General features: G+C 40.6%; 1 protein-coding gene and 1 pseudogene across 1 annotated transcript; one reads left to right on the top strand and one right to left on the bottom strand.

Annotated features, from left to right (window-relative positions):
- Positions 1–476: 476 nt before the first annotated feature.
- Positions 477–6,391, top strand: LOC124212835 (glutamyl aminopeptidase-like; annotated as a pseudogene).
- A 64-nt stretch (positions 6,392–6,455) lies between these two features.
- On the bottom strand, positions 6,456–14,231 carry Pxn (Peroxidasin). Its single transcript, XM_046613317.2, has 4 exons — positions 13,630–14,231; positions 11,107–11,624; positions 9,628–10,719; positions 6,456–9,101 (listed from the first exon to the last, which is right to left on the bottom strand). Exons 1-4 carry the CDS (start codon positions 13,821–13,823, stop codon positions 7,030–7,032), a joined length of 3,876 nt encoding a protein of 1,291 aa, XP_046469273.1. The 5' UTR covers positions 13,824–14,231; the 3' UTR covers positions 6,456–7,029.
- Between the last annotated feature and the right edge of the window lie 1,834 nt (positions 14,232–16,065).

The raw sequence follows: 16,065 nt of genomic DNA, 5'->3' as shown, positions 1-16,065 counted from the left end.
CAAAATACCGACCTTCCAAAACACTTCCAACTCGAAATAGACTGAAAATTAACTTTATATCTAGCAGAAGATATACAGACTATCTTGCTCGCATTCACGGATAGTATGTTGTGATCAAGATAAATTTTGATGATAGATAGCTTTAATTTCCATTAGTTTGGGCTTCACCTGTCACAATGCAATATCAGAGTAATAGTTAACAGTATCATCGAGACATGAAATATTGGAGCATCCCTTTCCACTTTCCCGTAATAGATTATTTATTCGTATAAATAATAAATAAAAATGTTCCCAAAACAGTTCTTTGCAATACTCTCACTTTAAAATTCAAAAACTCATTATTTAAACCGTTGAATCTCATCAATGTTCCTCCATTTCCCAAATTACTTTTAATTAATTTTAATCCAATACCTTTTATGCCCAGAAGCTCAAGTTTAGTTGGTTTGCTTTATTGATGTGAGATTTTCTGGTCTTAGCGAGGATGGATTCTCGTACCGCAACAGCAATCTCCATCCCTTTTGTGCTTAAACTGCTACCGCAATACGCACTGGAAAAGTCGCCCGACCTTGGTACCGAGAAGATGTTCCTCCAGGATTCAGGTGATCCAAAACATTGATGCTACCTGACCATGACCATACAGCCAGGTGAGCTTATGACGTGACGTTAGCCTACTGATTACTTCCGCGAAATATTCAAGATCTCCTAGAAGAAAAATCTCTAAATTACCATTGTATATAACGAATGGTCCTGTTCAAAGTTTAATAAGCTCGCAGGTAGGATGACGGTACAAAAGAATAATTGAGATATTTGTATTTTAGACAATTTTGTATATGGCAATTCATTCAAATGGAAAAAATGGGGTTTATCAGATGTGGAACTTCATTACTTTCTATTACAATTCCTTACCGTTGCTGAATAGATTTCTACCAGATCCTATAAATTCATATCTAGATCCTATCTTCACTGGTAAATATCGACAATATGGATTTGCAGGATGGAATCCGAATGCGGAACATACCATTTGGACGTCCGAACTTTGCTTCCGGAAATAAAATTAGGTAATAAATCTGAAACCTTCAAATGGGATAAACGTAATAGCTTTTCGTGACTTTTGCTGATTCTTATCGCTAGTCATGGTATTACATTTAATCTAAAATTTGTTGCACTAAAAGTTCTGTTAGTGCAAAAACGTGACGAAATTTATCTGCTGTAAAGTTCTGTTAGTAATATAAGTAGTAATAATGTTCCATTAGTGCAAAAACGTGACTAAATTTATTCGCTGGTGAAACTGATTTTGAACCAGTGGCGCGACAAATTCACCTATAAATACTGTAGCATTTTCTACTATTTCACAATTAGATTCTTTTCAAAGTGTGGGTTGCATCGTGCATAAGCATTATGTTACTTTGGTATTATTTTCTCGGTTTTGTGCAAGGAGTAACCCTGGTAAGTTGACAAAAATAAACCTTCGCCATGTCCGATGGATGTTCGTTCTGTTGGCGATTCTTTTCTTTTTCGTACAGGTAGCAGCGATTGACTACCGACTTCCTACGGATGTAATTCCATTACGCTATGACCTTTGTATATACCCTGATATCTCCTCAGGCGTTTTTAATGATACCGTGAGTATAGAATTGAACGTAACAGCCACACGCAGTACGATTATTGTTAACAAGTACGACCTCGACATATTTTCACTCAATTTAACGTATACCTCAACGAGTTCCTTACTAACGATCACGTCAGCCACAGAAGACACAGATTTGCAGGAATATATAATTACACCATCAACTGAGATTGAGGCAGGGAAATATACATTGTCAATCGGGTTCAGCGGCAATTTCTCTCTCGACCTTGTTGGCCTGTATCAGAGTACCTATGTTGGCGAGAACAATAATACTAGGTGAGTTGAGGAATAAGCTATTGGTAATACTTCAGGATATATTTTTAATCTCTCCATTGTGAAGAAGTAGGACATTTTGATTTTATTTTAGAAATTATTGGCCAAGATTCACAAAAATCTATTTAAAGAACTGTTATTCCCCTACCAATGTCAACCCACATGTGAGATGATATTTTCGATGATGCCTTGTCAAGTGCAAGAAATTTACCTGAATAGTAACTATAACTAACACGGTAATCCATATCCGTATCTACCCGCAGTTTCGAATATTACATATTCCTAATACAGTCCGAATTTTACATTCTGATAATATTAATGAAGTTTAGTGCTCAGACATGACGTAAGTTGCACATAATTTTTGAATATTCCGAATAATTTGTTTAGCTATCCAAGGACGCAAAACCAATAAATTAATGTGACCATATTTAATGGATCTTCCAATCATTGTAAATTATTTCAGTTGATGATCCATGCCGAACTGAGAACTATTTAAATTAGAGAAATACGAAACTTGTAAAACTTTTGAAATGACCCAATATCACTAATTGTCTCTCCTCAGGAAACTTGCTGTCGCCGTACTTCCACCGGCATACGCAAGAAATGTGTTTCCATGTCTGGATGAACCAAAATTCAAGGCCCAATTTGACATCAAACTTGTACAGCCTTCCGGAGATAATTATACCTCAATTTCTAACATGAATGTCAAGGTGAAATGAAATAATTACTTGATCAAAAAATATTGTCACCACTCATAAGACACTGTGGCCACTAGTCACGGAAAACTGAGGATTCAGGATAAAGTAATAGAATTGGAAAAATAGTCGCGGAAGTCAAAGAAAAGTTGAGGAATTTTTTGACGGTATGAAACAAGAAAAATAAAGCTTCCCCCGCAACGAAGTATAAAAACTTTATAAACATTTTTGTTCTATCTGCTTAATTCCATGACCACTCAATAGATCATAAACGTGTTTTTGAATAGCGATTTATCTGGAGCTTTACTTATTAATTACACAAATTGACACCATTAGATCGAATTTTAGTCAGGAAAAAAGTATAATTTAGTTAGGGAAATTCAGGGAATCTGTTCAACTATTGTTAGTGGCTACAATGTAAGAATTTGAAGAATTTTTACAATTTCTATGAGTGATTTTCGTGGGTTTCTCTGATGGGATACAAAGTACTGATTTATAATTTGTTACAGAGATTGGATTCGAAGATAAATTCAATACACAATTTTTTAAAGCTTATTTGTTTACCGATTAATTAGCTACCATATTGCTAATTGAGCTGCGTAAAATTATACAAAAATCTTGATTTACTTTTTATAACATATAATTGAAAATTTGGAGAGTAAATAATTGGTAGAATTTATTATATTTTGCAGAGTATTGCAGTAAATGAGCCTGCGTCGGGTTTGAAAACAGCGACCTTTGCCACAAGTCCGCCAATGCCGACGTTCCTTGTCGGCCTTGTAGTCTGTGATTTTCAAGTCCAGACGACAAATGTGACGAATCTTGATGGAGAAACATTTCCAGTCAGTTTTTATACCACAGAAGCCCAACTGTATAAAAGTGCTTTACCATTACAAGTTGCAACAAATGCTCTTGCATATTACATCAATCTCTTTAATGTGTCTTACCCCTTGCCAAAGTTCGGTGAGTATTATGACACACTTGTGAACTAATTATGTTCCTGTCTAGATATATCATGTATAAATAAATGCCAAATGAACTACGATTCATTACAGATATGGTTGCTATTGCTGACATTACTTTTAACCTTGTGGAAAGCTGGGTATGGTTCAAGCTGCTGAACACGCAATTCTTTATACTAGCAACACAAGTTCCACGAGTAACATGGACGATGTCATCTTTACGACATGTTACGGAGTTGCCCACATGTGGGTTGGAACCCTTGGTATGGGGGACAGCGCTGTCCGATTATCAACTTCTATAACACTGCGATATAAATTCAGTGATTTATTTAACATTAGTAAATTGCTTCAGTGTCTGTGGATTGGTGGGATGATATTTGGATCACCGAAGGTATTCCTACATGGGCACAATACAGGACCGCAAATGAGTTGTATCCGGATTGGGGCTTTGTTAGTAGCAAAAGAGGATTATAAAAATTTGAAGTCCAAGCTCTGATTTTGAATAGATTTTAAGTCATTTCCTGGTCTTTACAGATAGAACTGTTCTTATTTTACGAGGTTTTGAATGTTATGGATGACGATGCGTCTGTTGACTCGGATCCCATGATTCAGGAAATCACTACACCCGACGAAATTGCAAATGTTTATGACTCTATTAGAACCAGTAAGGTAGGTACTCGAATTTTATTGGCGCTGGACATCATTGTGCATGTATTTTGAGAGGTATAATGAAGTATGCATCAATTTCAGGCAGCAGCAGTCTTTCGCATGCTGGAAAATTTTGTAGGATCTGATATTTTCTACACCGCGATTGCGACGGATTTGAAAACATATGCATACCAGAGTGAAAATACCTCCGGATTTTATGATGGACTGCAGGACCTTGTGGATTCAAGCCTCAATATCTCGGCTATCATGAATACTTGGACACTTCAAGCAGGCTTTCCTGTCGTAAATGTCGTTAAAAACGGAACCGTTTACACTCTTACTCAGAAACGATTTCTATCCGATCCTAACGCCGTCTCAAACTCTACATCATCAACTTACGGGTGAGGCACGAAATCTCAGTAAAAAAACTTCAACACATTGCCAAGTTTTTCTGGATAATCTCGTGATTTCTTTGCAGATTCAGATGGATAATACCCATCACTTACGTAACAAGTGAAAACTCGACATCGAACTTGGTGTGGTTTCAGTACGATGCCAGTAGCTGTGAGTAGCAAAAAACTTGTACGTTTGTAAAATTGTGATATAAAAATTGGTTCTCTATATTTTAGTATCTTTGACGGTTAACATATCGGTAGAGTGGATAAAATTCAATCACGACCAAGTTGGCTTTTATCGAGTGAATTATGAAACGTCGGAGTGGGAGACACTTATCAATATTCTAAAATCTGACCCAGAGGTGAGTGCGCCAATAATTTTTGTATAGACTGCAAAGACACCTCATGAATCTATCACATTGTAGACATTCACTGCTGCGGACAGGACGCAGCTTGTAGGGGATGCGTTCAGTTTAGCTGCAGCTGCCCAACTAAGTTATAATGTAACACTTGAGTTGGCTTCGTACCTCGTTAATGAGTCGCATTATATACCTTGGGATATGGCTTACACAGATTTTCAGTATATGGCCTTTATGCTAGCCGATACTGATATATCCACTAGCCTAAATGTATGTCTTCTACATTGAATAATTAGCAAGAACTATAAGTTGCAAGTCTTACTTGCTGTTCCCGTTACTTAATTTATCTGATCTTTGCCTGCCACGCTTACATCATTAGCTTGGTGAAACCCGTTTACAAAAATGTCACATGGTCCGTAGGTGATTCCGACTCTCACATAACTCTGTAAGTAGCATTTCCGTTTGTAGAATTTGATGACTACAGTTTCTCTTCTCAGAGTTGATTTACAAACATATAGTTAGGCGTCTCCGCCCAGTTGTCTTGGAAATGGCATGCAACGCAGGTTATGATCAGTGTTTGACCGAAGCTGGAAACCTTTTCTTAAACTGGATTAACGGTACTGATGATGTCCGTCCTCCTCCCGATACTCGATATGTAGTATACAAATATGGTAGGTCCCAGAATATTTAAAAAGTCTAAGCTCATCGTCATCTCGAGTGGAATTCATATTTCTCAGTCATATCGTTGTAAAATGTGTCAACTTACCTTTTATACAGGTATACAAAATGTGAATAGAGAGGCTGAATGGGATCAGGTGTTCCAAAAGATGTTGGATGAGACAGATTCGGCGGAGAGATTTAGATTGTTGAATGGTTTATCAGGAATAAAAAATGCTACGATCTTGACCAAGTAAGGGCACATTACTGACACTGATAAAAAAGTAAATATACTTATGAATGTAAACAGTTGTAACCCTGAGTCTTTCTATAGGTATCTAAATCTGGCCATCAACCAATCGTATGTCAAAGCTGCTGAGTTTTATTACGTCTTTGGCTTCATTTTGACAAATTCGATCGGTCCAGCTACAGCTTGGGATTGGATTCGTGATAATGTGGAAACTCTAATAAATGATTATGGCTACAGTGCAAGCGACATTGCAGATTGGATTGGTAGGATTGTGGGTAGGCTCCACACCGAGGAAAGTATAGAGGAGATAGAATCATTCTTTGAAACATACCCAGAAATAGAAGAAGCCTTCGTCACTGATCCCCGACAAACTATATATGGAAATATCAATTTGATAACCTCGAATAATGCTACAATTGACGCGTGGCTGAAATCATATATGAAAACCGATAACAATACCGCTGCTGAGAATTTCTTACTGCAGCATCAGCCGACCTGAATAAATACTGAAATACTGAAAAATAATCACTGCAGGCTGTTGATCCAGACTAGTTTGCCAGAATGTTTCATAATATTTTTTCAACTGGGAATAGCTTATAATCATTCTCACCAGTTTCTTGTACCTTAAGTTTGGTGATGGATATTTAAAATCGACATAACGGGTACTGCTGAGAAAACCAATCATAGATTTATCTCAGTTAATATGTCAAGTTCACTCTCTAGATTTTCAGTATATCTTTATGTATGACATTACTTTAAACAATTGGGTCACATATTTTTTACATACTTATTAAGGAGAAAAAAAAATATACGTAGAGAAACATGACTCCGGATATTTTGACAAAGCTGTAAATAAGCTATATTTCTTACAAAAATACACGTTTGAAACTTTATGTACAACACTTACTTACACATATCGTAGATTCACGTTAAAAAAAATTAGCATGTAAAAAGTTATAGCGATAACAAAGTTATTCATACAGATCATTTGAAAAGCGAACGATATCAGTATAACACATAATAGACAAAAGTTAAATGCTGAGTGAATTTGTTCTGTTGGAACGGTAACTATAATTTTACTTTCCCCGCAAATTAAATCCTTTCTGTTTCTTTCATTACTTGATTTTTAATTCTCGAACATACACACACATTCAATTACGATTTCACACGTTTCTCGATTCCTTCAATCGTTTTAATTCGTCGGTCAATTTATCAAGCTTCTGTTTCATCGTAACAACTTCCTCCTCTAATATTTTAATCGTATCGTTACAATTCTGCTTCTTCTCAGCGAGACTGTGCAGTCTACCCTTCTCGTCCCGATTCCTCTTCTTCGAGTATTCCTCCTTGACACTCCGTCGGAAACGTGAAATACTGTTACCCTGCGCATCGCAGTCTTCGCAACACTCGGCCCATAAGCGAAGATCGACCCGCGGTATCTCGTCGCAAGAAACATATTCGCCCGGTTTATCAGTCATGAGAAACACGTCGCGCTGGACGCGCGTTATGTTGTCACCGTTGTCGCACATAATGCGAGCCAAGCTTGTTTGCTTTATTTGCGTGAGCTGTTCCGGTCGCAGGGAGGATGGATTTTCGTACCAGAACCGATCTCCGTCTCTCAAGCGTTTGAACTGCTCGAGCAAAAGGCACTTGAAAAGCGGTCCGACCTTGGCGCCTGGTAGCTGGTCCTCCAGGATCCCGCCGACCCAAACATCGACGTTACCTGGATGACCGTAGAGCTCGCTGAGCTTGTGACGTACCGTAGGGCTGCTAATCTCTCCGGCGAGATCATCGAAGGTCTCAGCGTTGGACATGTTGCAAAATTTACGCCACTCCGTGTATCCGGGAATAGCGTGATCCCTCGACCTCTGTATGTTCATAGCTGCGAGATCAAGAGCCACGGCGTGCGCGGTCTTGAACAACTGCTCCGTTAATTCGTTGTTTAGATTCTGATCGGGCCGTTTGAGCTTCGCCGGGGTTGCAAACATCCCCCTCATCAGCGGATCGACTCCTCCTTCGTCGACGAGTCTCCACGGTGCGAAGAAGGCGTCCCTCAAAGGTAAAGACCCTTGAGGAATGGGCTTGAACTCAGCGTCGAGTCTCTCGAGACGCGGCTGTATAAGAGAATGTCCGAATCTGAGAGCTGCGGTGGTGAATACGTTGGAAATCCCCGCATGAACGCCGGGATCGTACCCCTTGTACTCTCCTATTAACTGCTCTACGGGGGCACCGAATATCTTCGGTATCCAGTGATTGTAAGTGATGTGCTGCATTTGGGCTCCGACGATTCGACGCGCCTCCTGGTAAATCGTTTCGCCGTCCCATTGCGGATTAAGCGCGAAAAGCTCGTGGGCGATGCGGTTGTGCTCCCTGAGCCATATCGTGTGCATAGCTAGAAGCCCGATCTGCTCATTGGCCCTTATGTCACCGGCCACAAAACAGTTGATCGTACTTTCGAGAGGGTTTCGCCGACAGTCGACGAACTCCCCGTTGGCGTACGGCAGCAGTGGTTTCCACCCCGGAATTGTTGGTCCGTGACGAAGGAGGCCTCTATCGTTTGTCTGGTCGCGAAGATACCTGCCCAGAGTATCGTCGAAGCCGTAAACCTGCGAGGCGTCTATGAAACTTGTCAACTGGTTGAGCTGTTCCCTGGGCATCAAGCCGCCCCAAAGTGGGCTCGTTTCGCCCGATCCGCACACCGCGCTCGTCCTGATGAAGTCGATGCACCGCCTATTGTTTACTCTCGGATCTCCGGGTGGCACGGTCATCGGGAAACACGGCGCCGCGTTGTCGCACGACTTTTTACAGTCTATACCGTCCCAGGACTCGCTCGTTACCGAAGGGAGCGCGTGCCCCAGGTCGTGGTCGAGGAACTGACCCCACTGCATCACCATGTGGGTCAGTTTGTCGTCGGAAGTAACGTCGTGTGTTGATATGAGCGTCGTTGAGACCAGCCGGGCCGCCGGCTTTGGGAAACCGTAGTAAAGCCTGTCCGGTTCCCAACCCACCGGAGAGGAAAAACCGTTCTCGTATATCGGCTGCATGATCCTCCTGAAACCCGTGTATGATGAGCCCCAAGTCGGATGCTGTAGGTTGTTACAGCTACCGTCCATGCTGCGGTAACGACTGTGATAGCACATGTCTGAACAGTTACTGATCCTCCGGTGAGCCGTGCAACCCGATAGTCGTTCGATCTCGGCTACCTGCGCTGCTGTCAATATCTCCTCGTACCTAAACTCTGAAGAATTGAAGCACGGTTAGCAAAGGATCTAGATTTACGAGCGGAGGAGAACATAAAGTAAGTGTGCCAGTCATTGACCCTGTCCCAATTATTAACCTTCTTCGGTTGTATCCATTTGATCTTTAGTTCTAAAATTACGAAAAAAAGTAATTTTTAGTGTCTAACGTTGTAGCAATTAGTTTTAGTCATCGAGAAATTCACAATTTCTGCAGTAAATTAATAATTTTGAGAATCAAAAGTGTCAATAATTGGGTCTAAGCTTGATAATAACTGGTACACTTATCTTACTACAAGAGGAAAGTAGGGTACGATGGAACATCGGGTAAATTGGACCGTTTTACAGGAAGTACGTTTCTTGCCCCATACTTTCCTATGGAACGGACCAATTCATCCAGTTGTTCAACATACCCTGCTTTCTCCTAAGCGAGCCGTCTGCTTTCCTTTATAACTCAAGATTCGGTCTGACTCACGATCAATGTTTTCCATTGCAACAAGGCCATTCTTCACAATAATTAATACTCACCCGACGCGTTTGCCTTGACCCCAGAGTTCACCAATTTTCTAATGTTGACCAGGGTGCGTTCAAAGAGCTCAGCTGGCCTGGCAGCGGCTCTGCCGATAGCGTCGGGGTACCTCGTGAGTCTGAAGGGATCGACGCGTTTGGTCCCCTTGCTGTCGAGGAGCGACAGGACCGTTCTGTTAATGGCTTGATCGATGGACATGGTGGCGTCGTTAAAAGCGCGAATAATCAAAGCGTCAGTGGCTCCAGGACGCCGGATCTTGACCAAGGCCTGAGCCGTGGCTCGACCGTACTCGTTAATGGCTGAACATTCGTACCGGCCAGTGTCCGCCACTGTAACATTGTAGAGGAACAGGCTTCCGGTTCGAGAAACACGAAAATTATTGCTCCCGATGCTTTGTCCGTCCTTTTTCCACTGTATAAAAGGCTTCGGATCCCCGTCAGCTCGGCAAGGAACTTCAATTATCATGCCGGGCTCAGCCTCCATGTCTTCAGGGCGGTAGGTCAGCTTGGGAGGAATATTCTCCCGGCTTATCACCTCGAGATCAGCGCTTGTCTCCAGGAAACCGTCGTTGTTTCTCGCCGCGCAAACGTATCGACCAGAATCGCTCTCCTTCGCCGCCAAAATTGTCAGCCGTGAGCCGCCAATGGTAGTCTCGGTTATCGTTACTCGTCCCGAAGGTGTGATCTGCGCTCCGTTTTTCCACCACGAAATCCTTGCCCTAGGATTGCTTTCAGCCTCGCAGTTCAGGTGAACGTCCTTTCCGAATTTTGTGGTCTGGGAACTAGGGGTCACCGAGAATCTGAGAGGAGTCGTTGCCGATATCAGAGCTCGAGCCTTCCTCGATCTCGTCGTACCCATTTCACTTTCGGCGACGCACTCGTAATCCCCGGCGTCGTTCTCCGTCACTTCGGAAATTGTCAGGCTCCCGTCTTCCGCCATCGCGAAATGATCCCCGTCCAAGTACACCTCGTTGGAATTACGCAACCACTTTATTTCCGGTCTAGGATCGCCCGTCACTCGGCATCTGAAGACCACCGATTTGCCAACCTTCACCTCCGCATCTTCGGGACCCTCCATTATCCGCGGCTCGTCTGTTGGAAGCGTTATCTGATTTCAAGATGTGTCAAACTTCCAATCTAACGAACACTTCGAATCTTGATGATCGAAGGGTTCGTTCGATGGAGGCAAAAATTTATCTATCTTATCACACTATGATCCGATTTTCCAATAGTAGGTACCACGATTTCATCTCATTATTCCATTGCTTACCGACAGCCTAACTTCCCCCTGACAAATATATCCTATTTTCAGATCTTTCCATGGTCTGCAATTCTTCTTACCGTTAGTGTTAATTGTGTGACTACTTGCAAACATTTGAGGAAAGTTTGATGGAATAAAGAAGTGAATTTTTGTTCGAAGAATTTGCAGAAGATGTGAACTTGCAATTTATAATAGTGAAAATTGTAATAAAACTTAACGGCAATGAAACTCCTTCGGCGACATGCCGATCAATGAACGGCCCCTCATGTTGTTCGGAGAGTCGCAAACGGCTGCCATTTCCCCTGGTTTATCTTGTAACCGTTGAACGAGCCACATAAGATCACAATCGCATACCAGCGAGTTACTATCAAGCCGTAAGCGTGTCATAGGACCGACGTTACGAAACGCGTCCGCAGGTAAATGGGCGATCTTATTGTTCTGTAAAAAGAGTCTCTCGAGCTTCGCCAGGTTGTTGAACGTACCATCTTTTATCTCGGTTAAGTAATTGTTGTGGAGGTACAATTGTTCGAGTTTAACCAGCCCGTTAAATGAATCGGGCTCGATACTTGCTATGCGATTTTTGTATAGATACAATTTACGCAGATTTGGCAAATCTGAGAAGGCTTTCGCCGGCACATATCTTATCTGGTTGTCGTTCAGTAGCAAAGTGTGCAGCTCGTTCAACCCCCGAAAGACTCTCGGGTCAATTTCGACAATGTTGTTAAACCGCAAATCTCTGAAAAAAGACAGAACCATCTTTTTAAGTTTTAGACCCTGCCGCTGTACTTATAGGTATACCTATAAGATATGAAAAGATTTATGACTATTAAAAACAGAATTTCTCCTCGGGAATGAGAAGCACTTTTTCTTTCACAAACATTGAAAAATCGTGTCTGCGATTTCTCAAAATTGCGATGCGCCATCCGCTGAACTTAATGTATAATATCTAAATATTTATAAATCAATTTCTAAACAATCAGTGAGCTTCTGCAGCCTCTTCAGCCGTTCGCGTTTCGACTTGCGATTTTTCTATGACCACGGGCGGGGCCGTCAATCGTGCAGAATCGTGTATCCGAACGGAATGTAAACGGAATACGCCATGGTATTTGTTTTTTCGCAGCTTAAGCAATGCGTAAAATTAGGATCTGTCTAACCTTACAGTAGCATTGTATACGTGTATTTTATCGCTTTTATTATCACGCTATACGCATACGTGTACGTTATGCTCTTCCTTTGAATCAGAACATCGAAATTCCTTAGGTATAACGAAGGTCGAAACATCAGTTTTATTATGAGGCTGAATTTAGTAACGTTTATTGCGATGATTCGTGTTTCGGAAAATCCGTTATTTCGTAATTTTAGGAATTTGTGAAATGCAGTGAGTTGTAATAAGGCAAAACTGATTCATATTTTCAAAACTTAGCCACTTGAAAGTCACTACAAAATTGCAAAATAGCGTTTTTTTTCCGCAATGTTCCGTTATACCAACGTTACTAACTTCAGCCTCATGTTTTATTAAGGATTGATGGAAGTTTCCAAATTCAAAATTATATCCGATTACGAAAACAACAATTTTATTTGTTTCTTAAATTTCTGTACACCGAAACATAAAAGGATCTACGTTACATCTACGTGATGAAAACTGAGTATCTGTGATTAGTTCCGGGAAAAAATTCAAACGAATATTGATTCGATCGATTAAATTTAATAATATGTAAATTTCAAACGATTCAAATGAGTACTGCTGAATAAAACAGGGCTCGGCGATTCGTGTCGTAAATAGAAGTCTATAATGGCGAACGCCGATCATGTTATTACCATAGAATTAGGAGATCATGAGATATAATATACTGCATGTATGATAGAACTTTATCTTATCCAAGAATATTTGCACATTCAGCACAGTGAAATATCGAATATAGTCGCCGAAGATGAGGCGGGCTGTAAAAAAAATCTGTCAATTCTCCTCAACCAATATTCTGCATGCTCGGTGTGCAATTAAAAAAAAAAAAAAAAAAAACCACCAGTATTGTATTGTAGACACAGCAGGGAGCTGATCTGTACGAAATGTGACTGGCGTAGCGACAAAAGCGGTCATATTTACAATAGAAGCATGCAAGAGCTGCACGCCTCTTTCTCTCTATGACTACACGGTGTCAACACACACGAGTTTGTTACTAACGTTATCGTAACGAAAGATTAGGGGAAAAAATCACTGTATTCTTAATTTTACAGTAATTTTCAAGGAGCTAAGATTTCGAAATATGAGTGTGTTTGAGTGTTTTATTTAACTAAGGCTTACTGAATTTCAGACAATATGAAAATCGCGAAATAACGATTTTTCTTCACGAGGCTGAAGTTAGTAACGTTAACGTAACGACACATCTAGAGGAAAAATTAAATTGTTAACCAGCAATTCTAGAATGACTTTCAAGGAGTTCGTTTTTCAGAATTAGTTTATATTCTTTGTTTATTAAATTTCGGAAAGTTATAAAGATACGAATTAGCGATTTTTCTTAAACGTGCATCGTTACGGTAACGTTACTAACTTCATCCTCATTTTTCCTTAGCATTCGAATCGTTACGATAACGTTACAAACTTCAATACGATTAAAACACGGCGTATACACATCCAGGTATACGATTAGCAGTTTTATTCAATCGCTGAAGAAAAGAGGAGAGAAACGAGAATTGCCAACTAACATTTTTTACAAATTTTAAAATCGTCATTTCTCACTCACAGAACACTGGTATCGGTAGGAGGTGTGCTCGGTAGGCGATTTAACTTTTGGAAGGTACACCGGACGGTTTTCCTATAGCAGACGCACTTGCTGGGGCATTCGTTGATCGAATCCGTGTAAGACTGCAGTCCACCGCATTCGCAAATCCCGGCAAGAACCGCCAGAATAATAACGAGTACGATTTTCGCCGGCATTATTGCGTATTGCCGAACGATGGATTTTTGGATCGTGGAGCTGTGTCACAATATCCGATCTACATTTCCAGCACGTGCATGGAAAAAAAAAAAGTGAAAAATTCACTCGAACGCAAGCCGGACCTTTTTTTTCCCCTCTCGCGTATCCGATTTTTATTCTTATTATTACCGCGCGACACGTTATATAAAATCCGGCAAGCGATTAAATTACGACACGTTTGAATTATTCGACGTTTTTCAGCGATTGTTTTTGCCGGAAAAATAATGCGAAAAAAAAATTAATGCGATGCGAATGAATTAAAATAAAAAAAAAGAACAACTTCTTTTCTTCCGATATTGTCGAAAAATCGTCCGGCGACACGTGCTCCAGCTCTTTGATCTCCGCTGCTCGGCTCGCCGCACTCTGGCTGGTCCCAGAGCTACTGCTAGAGACTCAAGCTGCTGGGCTGGTTCAGCCGGCATCGAGATATTGTCAAGTGTTGGTGGGTATGTACATACATGCAACTACACCCGTGCTTTAAGCACATAGACGCACGCCTATGGAGGTATGCATGGAAGTATGAAAGGTTCCATGATCTGAGAGGCTTACATTAGCCCTCGGAGTGGGAGACCCGCTGCCTTCAGCCTTCCTCGACGTCGCGGGCCTTCTTCCATGTGTATAACGTAAAACCAAGTATTGCTGACAAAGGGTCTCTGCAACTCTCATTTACTTTTTCTTCCTCTCTCTCTCTCAACACACACACACCCATACTTTTTCTCCTTCTCTTTCTCGCGTCTTTTTCGCTCTTCTCGATGCTTCGTTCCACTCTCTAATATATGCATTTACGCTTGAGATGATGCATGCACAGTCACTGTATATACGCATTGATTCGCAAATCTTCTTTCGCGTGCATTGGCAATTGAATTTTCGATGCATCGACTAACTGCAGTAGCCGATTCTTATTCATTATACATGCATGAGCCGGCTACCTGAGGCATGTAAATTTTCGAACTGTTAGGGTATGTAATTTATATCTATAGAGATTAATCTCTGTATAAGAAATTTGATAAGCTTAGATTTTGAAATTCAATCAGTTTGACGGTTTGGCCGGAACTTTTACATTTAAGATATTTTTTTTTCTTTGCTGTTGTTTTAATTGTTATAGTCCGCTTGAATTGGAAAGTTTTACCAGCGCTGTTAATTTTTGTGTAAAAATTCATCAATACTCTTTCTGTGTTCTTATTCCAGACACAGTTTATGCGCTTGTCGATGTTGCAGATATTCTTCCATTTCTAATTATAGCTATGAACTGAAAGTTCCTGCTCCTTCTTAGAATTAATTCTTTATCAAGTTTCGCACGTAACAAAATGTCCACTATATAATAATACATATACCACAAATGTATGCCCAATGTACCGTTACAAATGCATTATATATATATATATATATATATATATATATATATATATATATATATATATATATATATATATATATATATATATATATATATAAAATCACCGCGGTATTTAATTTTGATTGATATAAATCTGAAGGGTACACATATCTCGTATACTGCGGGATCGTTTTAATAGACAAGTCTCGTCGACGAGATTATAGAGTCTTGAGAATAGTCACCTGATGCCTGCTGTATTAAGATTTCTCGTCTTAAGATATCCCGCGACTATTAATACGGCCCTTATATGTATTTTTTGTCGGTACAGGCTTTGTCTCGACTTGTGTCGCTTAATGCGCCCTCGTCTCGTGTGTGTACACTAGCATAGATTTGGGGCCCCCCTTATATACACGTGCGGAACGTGGAGTGGATTCCAGGTTGTACAATTGGATGTAGCCCAGCGTTGTACTGGCATGATTGTGTTATATTATATTCCGTGTCTTGTCTGCCGGTGCATTGCACCGCAGTCACGCGTGTTCAGTTTCTCTGTTGGACGGTATATCATTATACATGAGTTATATATTTTTTACTTAGTTCAGCTTCTTCGTGATGATATACACCCACACCCAAGTCAGACGCTACGTTCTTCGTCTGCCGATCCTCTTCTTTTTTCACCTCGGAACATTCATTGTTGGAAAATCTCCTCACGACGTCAGAATCTAGTTGTCGACGCCATTTTATCACCACATAACCTAAATTTTTTATTTCAATGGAAGCAAATCGTAATTCTTGGGCCTTCAAATTACTCATGTTACATAAATTAATGGAATATAATCAATAATATACCTGTTCCACTACCTACACGC

The sequence above is a fragment of the Neodiprion pinetum genome, chromosome 2, assembly GCF_021155775.2.
Source record: "Neodiprion pinetum isolate iyNeoPine1 chromosome 2, iyNeoPine1.2, whole genome shotgun sequence".
NCBI classification, from domain to species: Eukaryota; Metazoa; Arthropoda; class Insecta; order Hymenoptera; family Diprionidae; genus Neodiprion; species Neodiprion pinetum.
This window is presented reverse-complemented; position numbering and strand designations above follow the sequence as displayed.

Excerpts from the sequence above, each read along its gene's own strand:
- Pxn (XM_046613317.2), bottom strand. The coding sequence starts at position 13,823 with ATGCCGGCGAAAATCGTACTCGTTATTATTCTGGCGGTTCTTGCCGGG. Across the intron at positions 11,625-13,629 it reads CCTACCGATACCAGTGTTCT|AGATTTGCGGTTTAACAACA; the intron begins GTGAGTGAGAAA and ends GTCTTTTTTCAG. Across the intron at positions 9,102-9,627 it reads GGTCAAGGCAAACGCGTCGG|AGTTTAGGTACGAGGAGATA; the intron begins GTGAGTATTAAT and ends TCAATTCTTCAG.